Below are 19,791 nucleotides of genomic sequence, written 5' to 3' on the forward strand. Positions count from 1 at the left end.
GAAAAACGGAAGTCGGAAAACCTAGAGACCTATCAAGCTAGGCCAAAAAGGCTGTGCGGAAGACAATGTCGGGAGGGATCTGGTGGCAGAAGAATGAAGAACTCTACGCCAAAGGATGCGATCTTCCACGATGCCAGCCTTCCGGTTGAGGTTTATAATTGCACCAGGAGGCAAAACTGGGGTATTCGTTGCTGGGCGAAGTCCAGATAATGGTCCGGGAATTGCATGTGGCGGCCATTCCAAGAGTATCATGAAAAGCATTCAATGTTTTGGTTTGGATCTGCTAGAAATAATATTATATTATAAGAATTCAATTCAAATCGACTAATGATGGTAGTTTTGAAATGCCTATTGTACATTACTCATATGACGTGCTATCCACTGGACCTATGTGCAGCCCTCAGATATTTAATTGCACACCAGCCATGTGCGAATTGTCACACTTCCACGCTGCACAAGGCATTTAAAATCGTACTCCGCAATCCACCGAGGCCACATCCATCATCCAACTGCGGCGGCTCGATTCCTGCCCGAGAGCCTGAACTTCCGGTGCTCTCTGCAGCCCCGCGTAGGTCCGGCTCTTGGCAAAGAACTTTGGACGTCTACAGTAAAAAGGCACGTCGGGACACTGTATCGGGTGAGCGCGAGATAATGTGCTACGCTTTGTGCCCGTTGGCTCCTTCAGGGGCGCACAGGTCAATGAACCCTCCGTACCGGGACTCCAGGGATCTTTCCCTGGCTCGTCGGTCCTGTGGCTCGTTTTGGCCATCCGTCAGGCGCAACACGCCGAGAGACAGGGACAGGCTCCCCGCAGGACCCACAGGACGAGACACACTGGACTTAATTGGGGAAGCCAAGCCAACGAACCGACGCCGTCGAAGAGTGATGAGCCAAACGGCGGAGGACAAGCCCACGCTTCCATTTAACCGCGCCACGGTTCCCGAAGCGAGCGGTTTTTAATAAACGGTTCCGAGCGTCCGAAGCCCAGACAGGCCCCGCACGATGGGTGTGATGGAGTAATGTAATAAATTTACGATTAAATTACAATCGTGATCGAATTACTGAGCGAAAGAGGTAGGCGGCAAAAAAGGGGTTTGATTTGAGGACCAATGGAATCGGTTCTGCGGGAAAAGGGTGCCAACGTGGCCGGCAGCGTGCCACGGAACACGATATCTGAGTTTTTGTGGAACAATTTGTGGAAAATTCTAAATCGCCCCAATCAAAAACTCAGGTCTCAGGCGCTGTGGAGTGTGGCTCCAATTAATGGTCGATTGATGGTCGCAACTGCGGTGTGACAAGCGAACAGGGGCACATTCTAACTACTCCGCGATCCGCGGTGCTTCCCGTGTTCCACTAAATTGGGTCACGCGCCTCGTAGTGGTGCCAGATTTATGCGTCGTCTTTAGGGGTTGACGCGTCGGGGCTTGGCGGACTCCGGGTATGCTAAGGCGCAGACACGCGTAACATCGCTTGAACTTTGGCCCTGCGGGGTGAAGCAATGGCCAAACGGAAAGGATAGCAAAAGGGCAGCACCAGAACCCGGACCGGAAGTTAAAGCGAACGGAAAACAAAAACGGCCCGTGAAGGGACGGCGAATCCGGTGAAGTTATAAAACTGAAAAGTGTGTAAACATAAAAAGGACAGACAGCATAGGAGAGAAAAAAACCGGCAAGAATTATGATGCGTGTGATATACCCTGCGGAGGGTCCGCGGTGGCCACCATTCCGGGACAATTATGACGTAAGTCGCGTACGGTGAGCCGCCGAGTTTATTGGCATCCCCGTCGTAATCGGCCGACGAACAGACACGGGTGTGGCCCGGGCAGACCGGGGACCATGCCCTCGTGTCTGCGAAAATTTACATTTCCACGCCGGGGCCGCACGCTGCGCCATTCGTCAATTTAATCACATTCGGGGATTTGTGTTTCGAGTTCCCGGGCAGGATAGTTCCTTTGTGGCTGCACCGGCCAGGTAATAAAAGCCGACCAAAAATTTTCCTAATTACTCGAAGCACACGTAGGTTATTAAAGGCTGATGAGGTTCGACTTTGTGAGGGAATAGTTTATCGTCGTCTGGATTTTCTTGTTTTTCGAAATTTCGTTAGTAATCTGTAGAATAATCGCTCCGAACTGCGCCGGAGACACGCTCGAAACCCGAGCTCTTGAGAGGGACTTGTGGGAAGCGCGGGCGTGCTGGTCATTTCAATTAATACCGCACGAGTCCTTTCTGTTGACAGAAAGGATTACAATATATCGACCAGCTCCGAGCGCTCTGTTTCCATCGGACTCCACCGTGCTGCAAATGATTGGTTTTAATTATTTTCAAGTTGGTTGTCCTCGGCCGTAGCGTGCTGGCCCCGGAGCGAATGTCGATTCCACACCGTGACCGCGATAAATTTCTGGTCACGTTTTAGTCCGGACCCGACGAAGCGATGCGTCGTTGATGGCTCTATTTGTAGATAGTTGAGCGCAAGTTGCACGTGCCCGCAGCGGGCCGGTCCCGTCCCTGTTGGAGAAGAATCAATAAAAGCACGCGGATGGGCCAGGAATTTGAGGGAAGCGAAATGAGAAAAAAACACCCCAGAGCCACTCCGAGCCCAAAATTCACCCCCCAAAAACGGTGAAGGCGGTGGCCTTTCCCTGGGAACCATTCACGAAGGGTGATTCTGTCCCGGGTTGTGTGCCAACCCAGGGTGAAACACTCCTTCGCGCGCTGTGGTGGTAGCGACGCTCTGGTCGATTACTTAATTTGTTTTATATCGACAAAGTTGAGCAAAGGGAAACAGGGGTGCCGATGCGGAGTAGTGATTTAGAATTAATCATAATTCAAACGACGGCACTCCGAGAACCTATGCGAGTGCCGGTGGAAGTTTTTGTGGGCCGAAAGTGGACAAAACTTGCCGCGCGGGAACTTCCACCACATTAGCGAGCCTTTTGCATTAACCTAAGTGTGTAGCGTAAGTATCCACAATTGGTTCCTATCGCACTTGCCCTGTGTTCGTGGGGGAACTCGCAATTCGCTTCGCAGGACCCACTTATCGCCTGTGCTGTTGGCAGGGGAGCGTCCTCGGCTGGGATTGCGAATGGCGTCGAATGGGGAGGGAAACGTTATTTAAATACCGTCACATACTTGACATAATTTGCTCACATGCTACGAACTAGGCAAGTAGTTCTAAGGACAGAGCCATTCGGCACCCGGAAGCAGAAAGGTTTATCCCGCCTCGGTTGGCCTTGTTGGCAAATGCGCATTCTTCTTTCATCCGGCTGTTTGTTGGCCATCAGTGTGCTACCAACCGGAGCAGGTTCTTGTGGTTGCTTCCACAACCAATCTAATCCCCCACGCAGGATGTTTTCTTGTGGACAATCCGAGGCACTGGTCGCTTCGCTGGTGATGATGCGATGCATCTAGAAAGTCCTTTTATGGTCCTTTTATTGCCACACTTTGTTGTTAGGAGGAAAGTGCGTGCATGTTGAGGGTTATACGGAGGAGATGATGAAGAAAAATGTTATAAAGTTTTTAGTTTTAATAGGAAAATTTTATAAAAGTGCGTTTCCTGTTCGGTGTATACTTCCCTCTTGAAGCTGAAGCCGTTTCCTAGCAACCGCAAACCACATGGGTCCTTCAATGCATATGCTTAATGACATTGAAACGGAGGAAGCTACTGAGCGAACATAATGCTCGATTTGCCGTTGGTCGCCCTCGCAGGGCTCGAGGTGGGTTGTGGTGAATTTTAATTAATACCACATCGTTTACGTCACGATAATGACCGTCGAAAGATTTTATCGGCCGTCCCGTCGACTGTCGCTCACACACCCTGTCGCATGGTCCCGGGGGCCACAGGGCCCCAAGCTGATGGCCAGTTTTTGGCAGTAATTAATTTGCAGCTCAGCTTGGCTCGCTTACCTTCGGTTGCCAACTACGCAACGGACAACCCTATCGATGTTGAGCCCTGACGTTCCAATTTTAAGCCACTCAACTTGAATATTTCGGCTGTGTTTGAAATCGCACGTTTTTGTCAGAACTGGCCTACTTTACTCTATTTTCATGTCGTCCGTACCGACTACCGATTGTCGGAAGGCTATCGACGCACCGTTATAAGGCGTCGGTTGCAATGAGAATTGTTTGCAGTCACGTGACTCGATGTAATTGGTTACCCGTGAGCTCATCCGTGTTAAGGAGGCTACGAAAATAGAATACCTCGCGGAAATTTTCTATTCCGATGCAGTTCGGATGTGCTGCAACTTTGCCATCGAATGTCACCGTCGATAATATTCAAAACAAAACGGACAGCTGTCGCGGGTGTAAGCCGTGAGTTTGTGGCAACATTTATTCTAATACACATTTGAAGGCAGCGAGAGCGATCGCGTCTCGTTAGTTACGCTCGAAGAGGAAGAGCAAACGAAAACCCCGTTCCTTGGCAGACACCAGTACCTCCACCATAAGTAAATACCGTGCGGATGGACTACAAGCTCCTGCCGGATGATCCGTTGGTTCACTTGCTGCCCTTCAGCTCATCGATAGCCTTCTTATGGCGTGCGATCGCCTCCTCGTGATGTTTGATGGACTCCGAGTGGAAATCTTCGCGATTGATCGCCTGCTTCTTCAGCTTGGCCAGCTGCTCTTGGCGCTGTAAAGAGATACGGCGTGTGGATTAATTAGCACATGTTGTCATGCCGTGAGCGCAACCGTTGACGTACCTGTTTGTAGAAGTATTCCTCCTCGTGAGCTACCTCCATCTTTCCGAACGAACCACCGGCATCACGGATCGATCCGCCGCCACCACCGCCCTTGCCAGCACCGCTACCCGCCTCGCCGGCAATCATACGGGCCATTCTTGTGGGAACGGGCGAAGCAAAAAAAGATTTCTATTAATACGACGGTTCCCCAACGTCTTTAATACTATCTTTTTGGGAGAAGCTGATAAGATAGGCAAGTCCGTAGGCTGCAACTGAGGGACGAGCTAACGGGCATCTTGCATTTAGCACCTCCGAGTGTGAACCGAACCGACACTTGTTGATGGTAACGGGCAAAGTAAAACGAACAATTTAATTTTACTCACCTCATTCCGCTCGGAAGCATGGATGTGGTTTTTCGCAACGATTGCATTGTTACAAGCAGACAGCACAAACAGATGAAATGCAAAAATGGAGCTCTTCCGACCAGAGATTTTTACCGGTATTCGTTTGCTCCTCCGAAACTTACTGCGTACGCTTCCAGTGTTGTAGTCTGTTGTCGTAACTGAAAGCCCTTGACAGCGCCGGCAGGGTTGTGCTGAACTCTGCACACCGCTATACAAAATTTCCATTTTCGCGAACGGTAATAAACCTGGAAATTCAGTTTTGTAATTGTGGTTGATTTGCAGTGCAGACAGAATAGAACGAATAAGATTAGTTGCAGAACTACCTATTACCGTAAAGAGAGTTTCTTTTTATTGTGGTGTTTCGATAATTCTAAAAAAAGTTAGATTAGTAGAGTATGTTACAATGATTCAACATACATCAACCTTTCATGTACGCTGGAAAAACGGTAACATAGAATTCATTTAACGCGCTTAGAATCTGCATCGCTCATGTGCAATTGGCAGTGAAACAAAGAAAATTGTTAGTAGTAAAACCTAACCGAATTCGATCGGAAATCTAGTCATCGTCGCTGTCCTCTTCATCGCTGCTGCTGTGCGGTTCCATCTTGGTGCTGTTCGCCATCGACTCATCAAATTCTTCCGTTTCACTATCGTCTTCGTCCGCACTTTCCTTCGCTTGATCCGCTTTCTTCAGCTTTGCGACGTACCTTTCGATCTGATTTTTCGGAAGGGTCTTGAAAAACACTTGCAAATCTTTAACGTACTGCTGTTGGGCCGCTTTCATTTCCGCCTCGATCGCCTTCCGTCGATTGGTGGAAAGTTTCTCGAACGCTTCCTTGTGCTTGCCCTTTTTGCCGAGATAATGAGTTTTTCGGAAGTACTCCACCACGGTCCTGGTCAAAAAAGGCACAGAAAGCAAAAGTAAATCACATGAATGGTTCACGGTGCTTGGCAGTAAAACGATCCGGAAAATGGGTTTACGTACTTCGCAGGAGCAACGGGTTCATTAACGGGCGAAGTCGCTTTCGATTTCTTTGAGGCATTGCCACTGTCGGAACGTTGCCCTTCTTCTTCCGAAAGCTTGGCACGTGTCTTATTTTTAGATTTGTTATTAGCGCTGTAATGGAACAAGAAAGATTTGTTACAAGAAACGGGATAACATGCGGCCTGCTTTAAAAGGATAATCAATGGAATAGCCTACCTGTCGCTTGATTCCTCCGCAGATTCTTGCCGCGCGCTCTTATCCTTTTTGTGCTTTTTCTTCGGTGCCGAGAACGAAGGTTCCATCTCTTCCTCCACCACCCGCTTGGCTGATGGCTGTTTCACTGGGGTTGGGGTTTTCAAAATAGATTTCAAAGGCTTGCAGCTGCTGGCGGCTGGAGTGGAAGGCACCGGCGGTAGCTTTTGTTTGTCTTTACGCTTCCCGGCCATATTTGTTTCGTGTGTTGTGGATTCGGCAATCGGTAGATCTGTGATATCGTGCACAGATACGTTCCGGCGGTGACCAGCTGAATCGGTGCCATCCGGGTGCCCGTGTTTCTTTTCGCCATTGTCCGATGTTGCGTCCAAATATGGTTGTAGAAATTGCAGCTCTCTATTGCGCTCGCTTTCCGGTAACGCGTCGACGTACTCTCGGAATTTCTTTACAAACTTTGCACGCTCTTTGCGAAACTCCAGCTCCAGTTCGAGACGCTGCACCTTTGGAAGCAGTTTGTACTCTTGCATCTTCTGCTTGCGCCACTCGGTAATTGGGAGCTGAGAATCGGGCTGGGCATGAAACTTCAGGTAATACTCGCAACAAGTGCGTGCGAATGGTTCCGGTTTTCCCGCCGCCTGATCAAGCAATTCCTTTTCCTTTTTGTTCAACTTTGATTTATCTCCACTGGCGAATGCGTATCGAATGAACTTCAGTTTTGCCGGAAGCTCCAGCGCGTCCCACGCTTTCTTGATATCCGAACGGGTTTTCGTTGGGTCAGATTCTATTTGCTGCTCCAGGAAAATGTTGTAAGGAGTCACTGCAGATGGAGTCCTTTTTCTCTGCGACGGTTTAGAGTTAGCCAACTTCGTTGTTTTGTGTTGGCCTTCAATCTCCTTGGCCTCCGGATTTTGTTCACTGTAAGACAAAGCTAGAGTAATCGCAACATTGCCAATCGCCAATGGCACTGATCGCACTTACTAGAACTTTTTCAGTTGGTCTTTGTAAGCCTCCTTTCCCTCCAGTACCATTTGATTGTATTTCATTTTTTTCTTCTCCGACAAGATCGCAAAGTCCTGGCTCATAATTTTGAAAAGATCCTACAGCAAAACGTTACCGATTAGCACACTGTTGAACCATCTTACCGTATCTTATCACTTACCGAACGTCCCGGGTGGCGCTCTTTGTACGAATTGTATTTTTCCTTCACGAAGTAGTTGAATGCCGTCAGCGGATTCTTTGGTTTCTCGGCCGTGATGGACTTTTTAATTACACCGGGAAGTTCGGCCAACATATCCGACAAGGTGCGGAACTTGCGCACTTTCTTCAGCAGTTCTTTCGTTACCTTCTCCACACTCTGGGGCGAGTGACCATCGAAGGCAACGCGCTCCCACTCGATTGTTTTGAGGCGAGTGTCGTACCTCTTGTTGTCATTTTTCGGCAAAATCGCGCGCAGCTGCGACTGTAGCTTCTCATATTCCGCCAGTGTCCAACTTTCCGGTTCTCCTCCAGTTCCCTCTACATCACTTTCTTCATCAGCGTCGGTAGCGTAATCATCGTTGTCCGATGGCACTGCAAAGCAATCGGTGAGCGTGTGATTTTGCCATGGTAAAGAAATTGCGATACAACCAAACATAACATACCTCCTTCAAATTTTCTCGAGATCTGGTCGGTTCTCCCGTTCCTTTCGACCGCAACCGACAGTGAACGTTTACGCATTGTGAACGAAATTGATTTCCGATTTCAACAGGTTATGGTTCCGCGCACTACCGCTGTCTTCCAGTACTGCGAGCTATACCCAGCAATCGACGATTCTTAACAATTACCAAATAATAATAAGTCTAGGAAAACGGCCAAATGGTAGTAACGGCTAGATTGTAACACAAAATGAAACACACAAGCTCTTTTTGCAGCAAAATAACAAGTTTTTCGCGCCGTACCGCGCCGCACGTTGGCGTTTTGTTGTGGCGTCTACGAAAAATGATTAACGTCAGGGTTGACTATTAAGCTTGACTCGATGAAAGTGCCAAACGTTAAAGCCCTCCACACACCGGGAACGGAAATTTTCGGACCTTTCACACCGGTTGCGAAAGGGGGCGAAAGGCAACAGAAAAGTCTTTCGCCCTGTCGTTCGGGCGAAAACCTTGGGTAATTAAAAACTATTCGAAGACTACTCAATTGAGGTTTTTTTTGTAGGGTGAGGTTTGTCACAAGCAAGCAAAACAATTTTTGCTTTAGAAAGTCCAGCATGGTTCCTGCAAACGGTGAAGCTTCCTGTTCGAAAGCTGCAAATTATGTGTGATCTACAACTACAACATTTGTCCATTCAAGTTTACCGCGGCGGCGAAACGAATAAACCCTTCTTCCGGATCTTCCAGAAAAAGGTCTAAATACATTGCTCAGGTTGGGATGCTTTCAGTTCCTCATCTGTTTTGCAGCACACGTAAAGACTCTGCAAGCTTGAGACATTCGTTCGTAAGAAATCGAATTGATTTTCTGCTGAATAGTGGAACTTCAGGCATTTCATATTGAATATGAAATATATTCAAGGTATTTTAGAATCGGTCGCAGGTGCACTGCACTCTGCTTACGGTAAGCAAATGAAACAAAGAACAATAATTTTCCCAACATATTATTTTTGCAGAATCTTAAATTAGATGCAGTACTGGGTGCAAAACTGTTTCGTGGAGCTATCAAGTCTCTCGAATCAGTTGAACTGACAATGGATCCTAGTCGCGGTTTTCTCGAGAAAGTGCACCACAATTGCACTCTCTGAAAATCCACTCCACTGATCACGATTACTCTCAAGGATTGTATTGTAAGCTCATCTGCGAGCAGGAAAGGTTCTAAAATTAATTTCAATTTTGTCAATGCCTCAAAAATTAATGAAACACCCGCAACCGACGCCTCTGTTCGCTGTTGCACCTGCTCTTTATTATTCCAGCCCAATCTTTTCTAGAAACTGACACCGCAAGGTGCGAAGAAGCACGATTTTGTTTGAGGTAAAATTTCCCCGGTGCACAACAAGCAAGCGCAGAGATTTCAATAGAAGTTAATCAGTCGCAGTAGCGAACGTGCATCCACCCGGTTGAACTCACGTGGAAAGAATAATGAAGCGCCCGCGGACATTAGCATAAGTCATCGCGGATTTGCTCACCCTTTGCCAAGAGCAACATCCATCACATTTCGATCGATTGACGGCACGACCAGCACCACTTTCGGTTTCGACGACAACACTCCGGGTAGAGGAGTCTTGCTCACTACGGGTACAGCGATGAGTCTCGGGTCTCGGGAATCTCCCACTGGACCGGGCTGGATGAATTCGTGAGATGATGCTTCTATTAAAATGGTAATTAGCCACACGGGTGTACAGAACGTGGATTGTTCGTTCGGACGACACGGATTTGCTGCCCAGAACACACTGGGCGGTGATATAAAAACGGACTAACCGGGGTGCATCTCCTCAGACGTTCTGTCGTAGCAGAGTCAACCGTTCGGTCTTGGAGCGTGCAGTGCAACCTCAACATGATCAAGTTTTTTGTGGTAAGTCGATCTCCTGTTCCGGTGCAAAAGGAACGGTGTTAGTGCGTTTTATGAAGCGGTGATACAATGAACTGAGACATTTAGCGATGTCTCATCATCTCTAGGATATTAAACAAAATTGTGATTTAGTGCTCAGTGCCCGGTGTTTGGTAGCGGTTGTTTCAAAATTTATCGGTTATTTTTTTCTGTGCAGTTTGGTGTGACGCCTAAATGTAGACAACCAGCATGGTCTTTTTTGTCAAAATTATAGTAAAATTATAGTAAATTGGTTTTTTTTTCAATTTTTTGCACTAGAAAGTTCAGTTACAGTATGTGACAAAAAATGTGTATGACTTTAAAAAATGATTTCGAACAACGAATGATCATCATCATCTAATACGAGGAAGAAAAATGACTCGTTCAATCGAAAATCAAGTTATTAAAATTAAAAGAGAATGATTAAAAGTTAACACAAAAATCCACAATTATTCAATATTCTGTTTCCCATTTCTCAGGGCGCGTTGCTGTTAAGCGCTTCGCTCGCCAGTGCTACGCTGTTTAAGAAGAAGATCGTCCTCAGTTCCGAGGGTGGGGATGGGCACGGAGGTGGCGGCTTCTCCCTCGGTGGTGGCACCTTCGGCCTATCGTTCGGTGGTGGTCTATCGGGAGGCGGGCATGGAGATGGACACGGAGCGGGTCACGGTGGTGGCTACGGACAGGGCGGTGGATCGTACGGTGGTGCGGGAGGATCGGGCGGTAGTTATGGTGGTGGCCACAATGGAGTCGGCAACGGTGGTGGCTACGTGAGTGTAGAAGCCCCCGCTGGTCACAGTGGAGTTGGAACGGGCGGAAGCTTTGGGCATGTAGGAGTCCCCGCCGCAGGAGGCCACAGTGTGCACGCTCCGTCGGAGCACCTTACGCCGCCGGCCAGCTACCAGGGAGGTGGCAGCAGCTTGGGAGGTGGCTACGCCAATAGTTACGCCAGTAGCCATGCCAGCGCGGGGGCCAGCGCTGGAGGACACACCGGCGGTTCCGGTAGCGGAGGATCATACCAAGGCCCTGCTCAAGGATCGGGCTCGTACGGCGGATCACACCACGGTGGCGGCTACTCATCGGGCGGTCATCACGGCGGTGGTGGCTTCACGAAACAGATCACCGTCACCAAACACGTAGCCGGTCCGCCGGCGCCACCGATCGTCGTCGAGAAACCAGTTCCGGTTCCGGTCGACCGACCCTACCCGGTGTACATCGAGAAGAAGGTCCCGGTGACGGTGATCAAGGAGGTTCCCGTCGATCGACCAGTCCCGGTGCCCGTACCGAGCGGAGGCGGCGCAGGATACGGACAGGGACACGCCAGTGCGAGTGCCAGCGCCAGTGCCCACGCCGGAGCCAGTGCCGGAAGTTACGGAGGAAACTACGGAAGCGCGTCCGGGGGTTACGGTGGAGGACACGGTGGTGGCCACGGTGGTGGCAGCGGTGGCCATGGTGGGCACGGGGGCAGCCAGGGGGGACTGACGTTCACCAAGACCATTTCGTTCGAGAAGAACTTCAACAAACACAAACACCACTTCCACCATCATGGCTGGTAGACCGAGTCTTCGGAACTCAGAGCTTCAAGAGCCGTAAACTAATAGAAAAGTAATCAGTGGGCACAAATGTATTGTAAAGATAGAGAGAGAGAGAGAGAGCAATAAAACTACAGTCTTCAGCTAAACTAGTAAACGGTGTCGCTGTCTGCTGCTGTCCTCATTGAGATTGGGTATAAAATATGGCCGAGGTCGATCGGCCCCGGAGAATGCAGTGAATCAGTTCGGAACTGGGGTTTTATGAATGAAACCACTCGACGACGTGGTCACCGGGCGCCACCTTGCCAAGGTGTTTCCGTTTCCTTCGGTCCCCGGGCTCAGTCTCTTGCGCTTTGCATAATACTGTCGCCTCAACGGCGCACGTATTGCAGCACCCTTTCCGGTGGCGATCGAGACATTGCCGCAGGCACTCGCGGGGCTAGTCACGGGAGCCTGCTTGGGGCTCCACTAGATGCCCTCCGGGACCGGGTCACCCCGAGTTTCGACACCGGAGTGTGATGCGGTTCATTGAGTCGGTTGAAATTCGTGCCAGAATGCGCCCAAGTGCATCCTGTGCATGTTGCAATCCGGTATCGCGGCACGGTTCGATGCGCTGCGCAAAGGCGTTACGAATAGGGACATAACTTTCAAAATCTTTATGTGGTTCATTGAAGGCCAGCAATTCCTGCTTGACAGTTAAACACATTTCACTGGGGTTTGTGGAGCTGACTAAACTTCTACAGTATTTTTTATTACTTTTCATTCGATCTTAATGATCATTTTTGTTAACCTATTTGTTCAATTGATTAATGTTGACCACTGTTTACGATGACGGTATTGATATTTAACCTCAGCTTAGCAACTTAGCTTTGATTTACTGCCTTTGCAAGTACTATTTAGAACTGATTGAAGAAACATATTGCTCTTATGAAATATATTTCTTAAACTTTCTGGCAAGTCAAACATCTTATATCCTTTTAATAAACCAATCTTTCAGATGTAACGAGGCCAAGAAAAAATCATGGTTAATTTATGATCGGTTTTTGTTTGTTTTATTTGTCCGTCCTTTATTTGGTAGAATGTAAGACAAATTGAATCCAATTCCAATCGGATGAGGCTAAAAAATAACAAGGCTCTCGCGAATCAGCGTTTATTGAATAGTTAAGTGCGTGCACATTTGTTGTCAATGATTTTTATCGTTTATTTAACGGACCCCGAGCGCCAATCCGGCAGCCAATGACTCGTGATCGCGGTTGGCCACCGAACGATCATCCACTTCGCGCCATAAATTGCGACGCTAAATGAAGCCATCAAACGGAACGACGACGACGACGACGACGAGATTAACCTTTTACGGACGGACCCGGAGCGACATCTGATTCGCTACCGCTTGTTGCCGTAGACACGTCCATTTCCAAATTTTACCGCTTTGCCAAGTTCAAAACACAGCATTGTGACGGGCGTCGAAGGTTTAACCCACCCAGTGACGAATCGTTTCTATGTTGCGGGTTTTCTTTCCTTTGTTCAACGCCCTGCGCCGGGGTTCGGCAGCTTCCGAGGGGCCAGGCCCGGGGGGGATTTGATGGATTGGGCCAAAATCGAAAAGGAGCGATACATCATCATCAACCGACTTGAGTCGAGCCGCGTCGAGAGCCATCGCATCGGGTGTATAAATTGGGTGAAGATCATCCGAACGATCGGCGGCTTCAGCAGCCCCAGTCGATGGAGTGGGAAAATGGAGCCGCGGCGAGAGGAGGACGCACTAGGTGACTAGGTGAAGGGCGCCCGTTGTCCAAAACGTGTGACTCGGCGGCTGAAACTGAAACGCGAACGTCCCGCCCCGTGCGGCCCCTGGTGTCCGAGACAAAACTAACAAAACAATGACGCCAATCGGGGCGAGCAGCATAAACCGCAAACGGCGGCAGCCGTTGCTCGGAATTATGTAACGCGACGGGCGCCCGCGGAGCGCGGACAATCGAAGTACACAACGAGATCGGGACGGACGGGCCTCTCATAATGATGCATAAAATGGTGCGCCGAACGGGGCTCATTTTTCAGCAGCCTAATGGAGTGGCCGGGCGCACATTTCGGCATCAATCGGAGTGGACCACTAATTGGCCGGCCGGTGGGAATCGAGGCACATCCGGGGTGAAGGATTTCAAGGTTGCCGCGAGCGAAAATGGACCCTCGCTAGATACGCGCCCCTAGCAGGACCGGTTCCACGCTGGTCTCGTCGGTGCATTCGGGTTGCAATCGGATTGCAACCCGAGCCGCGTGGGGCCGATCTTTTGGGTCACCGGGCGAAAGGTGTAAGAGGTGCAACTAGTCCTCCGTTCGTGGTTGTTATTTATCTGCGAAAAATGCCGTGTCCGAGTGTTTGAGTTTTCGTTAGATAATCTTGGTCCATGCGCCAGGACGGGTTTTTCCGTCTGCGCCCAGCCCAGTCCCGGTGGTTGCGGGTTGTCGTGCCTTTTTTTCCATTTCTCTATTTTGCGCCAAAAATCCGCTTCGACCGGCCTGGACCCGGTTTGGGCTGAGAGGCTGCTGGCAGCCATTAGGTCCACATAATGGGCTCCTCAAGGAGTGGGCTTGTGGGATAAGGCCCCCTAACGAGGCACCGAAGAAACAATAGAACACGATAGCCTTAGCTTCTTTGAGTACGAAATCGAGTGGAGCAATGGCGAGTGGCACCGCCTGAAAAGCCACCGAAAACTGGAGCTTACAAAAGAGTTGAGGCGGGCCTGTCGCCATTGTCTTGGGGAGCTTGGGACATGTATATTCACCTTCGAAAATCAATATTAATAAAGCTCACATTATTGCCATCTGATGTGTGACAGTATTGTGGTTTTGCAAGCGTTACTCATCAGGCCTCGCCAAGGATGTTTCTAAGTTAAAAAATGAACAGAAAAACGCTTTTTATCTACTCAAAAAGGGAGCTATAGGGTGGTCTCATCTAGTGTTTGGATTCCGAAGCCGGGGCGCAAAATATCGATTGAAACCAAATGTCGTCCAAGTTTTCCGCTTCAATTTCACCGAAGAGCCAAAATTTCTCGTCTTCATTTTCGAATAAAAATGCGCCGATGATGATCCGCACCAAACTGTCATTCGTTTCGGGTGCATTGGCTTCTCTTGCACGCCGTGAGGGGTTTTCCAAGCCCCAACAACGTCACTTCTGTCCCATTTCGCTTTTGGCAAAGTTTTTGCTAAATGTTTAAAATTTCCAGAACGAAGTTCAGTCACACTTTAAAAGTCAATTAATCGGTAGGTTAAAATCCAATACACTTGATGGATCACCCAACAGAAGAGGAGCAACAAAAGAACGATGTTTAGAAGCCTCTGGTTAGTGCCCTCTGATTCATTGGCGACTCCTTGCCGAGGTCCACTGCGACGCAGTGATTAATGCGCTGTGGCGAAAACGCAGCGTTGCGGGGCCACTAATGATCGCAAATCGGCACTCGCCTGTTGTGAAAATGCTGCTCCCCAATGCGGCTTCGTCTCTTTCGAAATAGATTTGTGTAACCACTTCGGATGCCATCGCCACCCTGCCAGGCATATGAATTTCAATGCCCTCGTGCCGCTGTCAGCTGCTCGATTGGAAGATGATTAAAGAGCCAGGACCCGGCTGGGCAGGCCCGACCGATCATTCGGCTCCTATCGGCTCCTATCAGCGTTCGTAATCGTAAAACTCTCACCGTAAATCTTTCCGAGCCGCGAATTGTCAATTTCACAACGGCACGCCATCGGGAGCCGCCGCAGCACAGGTTCACAGTCGCGCTTGCGCTCCGGACCGTGGTCGTAGATCGCGAGGACACACTGCGACAGATACGGGTGCGATGTGCCTGGAATTGAATGGGCCGAGTGCCCGGCCGGCTTGAGAGGAGCAACGTCCCACGGTTTTCCCCATTTTCTCCGGTGCACCGGGCCGGCCAGCTCACAGGTTAAACGTGTTGCTGCTCTTCAACCGCTGCCCGGCGCAGTCGGTCAGTATGTTATGTAAATTAATTATTGCAACTTACCTGGCCAATCCTTCGCTCACCCGGCGCCGACCACGCGTGTGTTTTGATGCGTCTCTCGCGCGAGCGATGCATACTAAATGTCAGCAGGGATCGTAATGACCGGCCAGCAGGGCAATGCAATGGTCGGGTTTATGGACGACACTTGCTGCCGTTGTCGTTGTTGTTGGGGGGTCGCAATGTTGTTGCAATGCTCCCGGTGGCCATCATCAGCGTCAGGCCAGCCACTTCTATGTGTATGCGATAGGCTGGCTAATGAAAATGAAGTTGTATGGAGAGTCCCAGAGAGCTTGCAGGACTTCAACGAGACTGCAGTCAATCAGAACAGAAGCTTTCGTTTACGTTACGGCCGTAAACGTCTGCATCTGCGAGTCACACGAAACGTTCGTCGCTTGGCGCCTCGTTGGAGTCTTTTGTTTTAGTTCGTTCCCGCTCGAGGGCCCACTTTCGGCGCTCGCTTCTTTCAGCGACCCGCATTGTGCTGCCGGCCATTGCGCCATTTAAATGAGTGTATAGGAGGACATTCGTCGAAGAGGAGGACATTCGGCGAAGCGGTTGGCACCATTACGCTGGGAGGGCTCTCGAAAGTGTGCCGGAATGAGGTACAACATCTTGGGCAGGCTTAGCGTGAAGGAAGGACCAGCATTCGGGGGATACTCGCTGCATTGATACTTACGGCCACCACAGGCACAGAACCAATTAAACGAAACTATGCAAATATAGTTTGTTGCGGCACAGAATCGCTAGCTACCGGTTCGGAGTAATGGAGCTGATCTCTTGGACCGGTTCGGTCTCTGGCTTTTTTCGCAAGCAGGTTGTAAATTCATACCCATTGCTCATTGCTTCACCATTTTGTAGCACCGACACCGTGGAGGTGTTAGGTTGTCCCATAAAGAAAACTCTTCGAAAGAACTTGACCATAGGGTCCTTTTTGCAACTTATCGGACTCGCTGAGAATATTGAAGCTTCAGTTTTACATTCCAAGCCTCGACAACGCACACCGGTGCCCCTCGCCGGTGTCGGTTTTCGTCCGGAGGTCAAGCATTGCTCGTGTCTAATGATGCCACTTCTCAGCCACTACGCTACGCGGACTGCCGGGCTCCGAGGGCTCCGAGTCCGGCGGCGGATGTAAATTATACGTTTTCCAACGCCACCGGGTCCGCGCAGAGGCCGCAGACCGAGCCGAACCGAGCGAAGAAAGGAAATGAAAGGGAAGGTGATCTCTGGCCACCGCTGCTGCTGCTGCTGCTACTGGAATCACCTCGATTGCGCCACCGGCGGCGGTGGTATGCGGCCGAGCTCCGCCGTGGCCTTGACAAACGCCACGCATTGACCTAGAGAAGTTACGGCCAATTATTCGAGCTACGGCGTGTGGTGGCCTTTTCTGTGTTTGTTTTTTTTTTCGGACAGATTTCCACGGCTTTTTTCACGTGCCCTGCGCCCTGCCAGACACCCGTGCTACATTTGACGCATACCAGCCATTTTCGGTTTTATAATCCCTCGATTTTGTTCTTAAAATTCCGGCTCATTTATTGCAGTGGCCACAAAGCCTATTTTTACGCAACGGGTCAATGAAGAAATAATGCAAATAATTAATCCCGGTGGGTAATTCCGACCGAAAATAAGTACCCCAAACGATGAGAATCGTTGCGGCCACCGGAAGTGGGGCACTAAAAGCACTTTTTTGCAAGGTTTCGGAAGAGTGGCCGCTTCGGACCGCCATTTCCGGTAGAGCAGCTTGCTGGCGACCCTCGGCTCGAAACAAAGCCCATCATAAACTGTTCGGGCCACGGATGCTGATGGCCACAGCGCAGCACACAGTTGCAACATACGACCGACTGATGCAGATGCAGAGTGCGCACGGAGCCGAATGCGACGGAAAATGATTGAAATAAATGATTCCACTAGCCCGGTGCCCGTGGAGTGCCGAGGGTCTAATGATTTGTTCTGTTCTTTGCTCGTTGTAAGATGGCCGCGCGATGATGTAAACGCACCTAATGAAGGTAAGATCATCACGCAGAAGAGCAACGGAACGGGTTCACCGGCAAGTGTTAATAGAAAATCGGGTGGCCATTTGTAAACCGGTGGCCCTCCGATGCCGTGTAATTATAGAACTGGTTAGAGTGATTACAACTGTGAAGCTAATTAATGGAGATGAACTAATAAGTTGGAAATAATTGGATCCGCATAAATAAATGAAACAGAAAATTCCCAAAGATCATGAGAACAACGTTTCAATGGTGAAAAATGAACGAAACAAATTAAAATGCAACCTTTTCATCTTTGTGGATACATAAAAAATAATGTAACATCAAAAGCGATATCATCACGATCCAGATGACCGGACCCACCAGGCGCGGTCGTAACATTGGTCGATGGGTTGGTGCTGCTGATGGGCCAATTTTCGGAGGGCCCCCGATGTGACCCGATGAAAGGCATCAAAATTAATAAACGCTCCCGAGGGCCTCAACGCCTTTTCGGGGTTTCCAATCAGCGCCATCAATCGACGTAGCATAACGCAACGGATGCGACGAATAGCCGCTCTGGACCTCCTTCTCTCTCCGTCGGTCTCTGCAAAGACCTTCCTCCTGGGCCACAAAAAATCATCGTTCATTTTTTAAGCTCCTTCGCCTTCTCACATGCTCCACGGCGCTGATGGTTCCAGCGCAACGGCATTATTAACGTCGACGACGAGGATAGATCGTGTCGGTAGCGGCCATTCTGGCGGTCAACATATGCAGTTTCGTGTGCAGCAACAAACGGAGTAAGGATCGACCTTACGTTCATGACAACGCTCGGTTTGTCCATTCGCCGTGTCGTGTGAACCCAGAATGGTCGATCTCCCAGGGGGATCGACTCCTAGAGCGCCGATCTTCACCGTTGGCGAACGTTTAGCATGTAAACTGGTGGCGCTCGGGGCATTCGATCTCACGACCTGCTCACGCCTCGGTGTGGGGTCACCATCGCCGCTCTGGTGGAGCGTTAACATTACCCAAGTTATCATAAAACTGCTTCTTGATTGCCCTCCGATGTCGTCGGCTGCGTTGGGAAATCGATGCGGCGGCTGCGGAAAATGGTTCATGCCAGCCTTCAGGGTGGGCGAGTGCGTAGTGCACGGTGTTTGGCCTTCACGGTTCGAAAAAAACACCATCTCCTCCCGCCGCGTCTAGGACCCGCGTCTAATTTGAATCGTAGCCCGGTGGTCCGGTTGCGCAACCGAACGCACGCCACAAGCACGGTTTCGGTGTAAACGATCCCGGGCGCATCTCACGCAGGAGACATGCAGGTGGAAAATAAGCTCCATAAGTCGGTGTGCTTTGCATAACACGCGCAACACACGGTCATAAAAATTGCCGAAATTTTCCTTTCAATTAGTTGGACCCAGCGACCAGGTTCAAGAACTGGTCCCGGTCCGGTGGGCCGTAAAGAAACCCTCTGGCCCACTCAGCAAAACGAGACGAGAGAGTTAACCTGATTTGGGGCTATCATCGGTGGCGCAACACTGTACCGCATCGGGCCAAAAAGTATTTACGAGAACCACATTAAGGTGGCGAAATGATGAATATTGACCCAGCCCGTTTTGCTACCGTTCAAAAAGCAAATTAAATGCGAAACCGTTTTCATCGCATGTCGCAAGATCGAGCTACCCACCGAAAGGGATCTCTTAATTTGGCCGATCCTATTAAAAGTAGCTCGCGATAAGGGCCGGACCGTCGCGGTAGTCAACGTTTTGGAGGCTACCTTCGAAAGTTGAATCCATAAAACACAACAAATAGGAAAGGCAGAAAGGCGCAACTTATCGTGATCGTGGTTCTTGGTCACGGTTTGCTTGCACTCGAGATCCGCAGCCCATCTTTCGGTGGCGATCGAGATAAGGTCTACATGAGCGTTTTTGAAACCATCCTCAACCTCAACCTGCTTCGTGGGATTTTCTACAAAATCTGATTCACCTGAGCTCATTTTTTCTCGTCCTGCCGACGAGAATTGGCCACTTGTCACGCGCCGGCAGCCCTGAGCCCGAAATTGAGCATTTAATAAAGTACGCTGCAAAATTGGCCATTGTTGGCTTTGTCGTTGGTGTCGCGGCGACAAACCACGTCAAGAAATGTGTGAAAATTGCTGTCTAATGGCGTGTGTGGGAAACCTTCGCCAGACACCCCGACGTTACGGCGTTACAATTAACGGAGTGGACGTTAATTTTAGTGTAAAATTGAAATTAACACGCTACGGTCCGAAGCGCCTTCGGGGCTGGCGTTTGAACGCTTGTCAACGCAGAGAGAGCCAACCTCGTGCTTCGGTCGATTTAACGGAGGATTTAAATAATCGCTCGGCTTCAGTGTCCAAACGGGCTCACTGTGCGCAGATGCCATCTTCGTTTGATTCGTCAATTGGACCCTTGGAACCCGATAAGGAACAA

The 19,791-nt window shown here is 49.7% G+C and overlaps 3 protein-coding genes across 3 annotated transcripts; 1 reads left to right on the top strand and 2 right to left on the bottom strand.

The window, feature by feature from the left end:
- Window positions 1-4,295: 4,295 nt before the first annotated feature.
- Window positions 4,296-5,212, bottom strand: LOC131210488 (ATPase inhibitor mai-2, mitochondrial-like). The gene is made up of 3 exons (XM_058203745.1): window positions 5,059-5,212; window positions 4,697-4,832; window positions 4,296-4,626 (listed from the first exon to the last, which is right to left on the bottom strand). Exons 1-3 carry the CDS (start codon window positions 5,103-5,105, stop codon window positions 4,492-4,494), a joined length of 318 nt encoding a protein of 105 aa, XP_058059728.1. The 5' UTR covers window positions 5,106-5,212; the 3' UTR covers window positions 4,296-4,491.
- A 236-nt stretch (window positions 5,213-5,448) lies between these two features.
- LOC131209789 (nucleolar transcription factor 1-like) lies at window positions 5,449-8,233 on the bottom strand. The gene is made up of 6 exons (XM_058202929.1): window positions 7,918-8,233; window positions 7,437-7,846; window positions 7,256-7,374; window positions 6,281-7,192; window positions 6,065-6,196; window positions 5,449-5,972 (listed from the first exon to the last, which is right to left on the bottom strand). Exons 1-6 carry the CDS (start codon window positions 7,991-7,993, stop codon window positions 5,636-5,638), a joined length of 1,986 nt encoding a protein of 661 aa, XP_058058912.1. The 5' UTR covers window positions 7,994-8,233; the 3' UTR covers window positions 5,449-5,635.
- A 1,516-nt stretch (window positions 8,234-9,749) lies between these two features.
- On the top strand, window positions 9,750-11,497 carry LOC131208553 (uncharacterized). The gene is made up of 2 exons (XM_058201343.1): window positions 9,750-9,817; window positions 10,312-11,497. The coding sequence occupies exons 1-2, from the start codon at window positions 9,800-9,802 to the stop codon at window positions 11,383-11,385; spliced, it is 1,092 nt and encodes a 363-aa protein (XP_058057326.1). The 5' UTR covers window positions 9,750-9,799; the 3' UTR covers window positions 11,386-11,497.
- Window positions 11,498-19,791: the final 8,294 nt, after the last annotated feature.

Source organism: Anopheles bellator, chromosome 2 (assembly GCF_943735745.2).
Source record: "Anopheles bellator chromosome 2, idAnoBellAS_SP24_06.2, whole genome shotgun sequence".
Lineage (NCBI taxonomy): Eukaryota > Metazoa > Arthropoda > Insecta > Diptera > Culicidae > Anopheles > Anopheles bellator.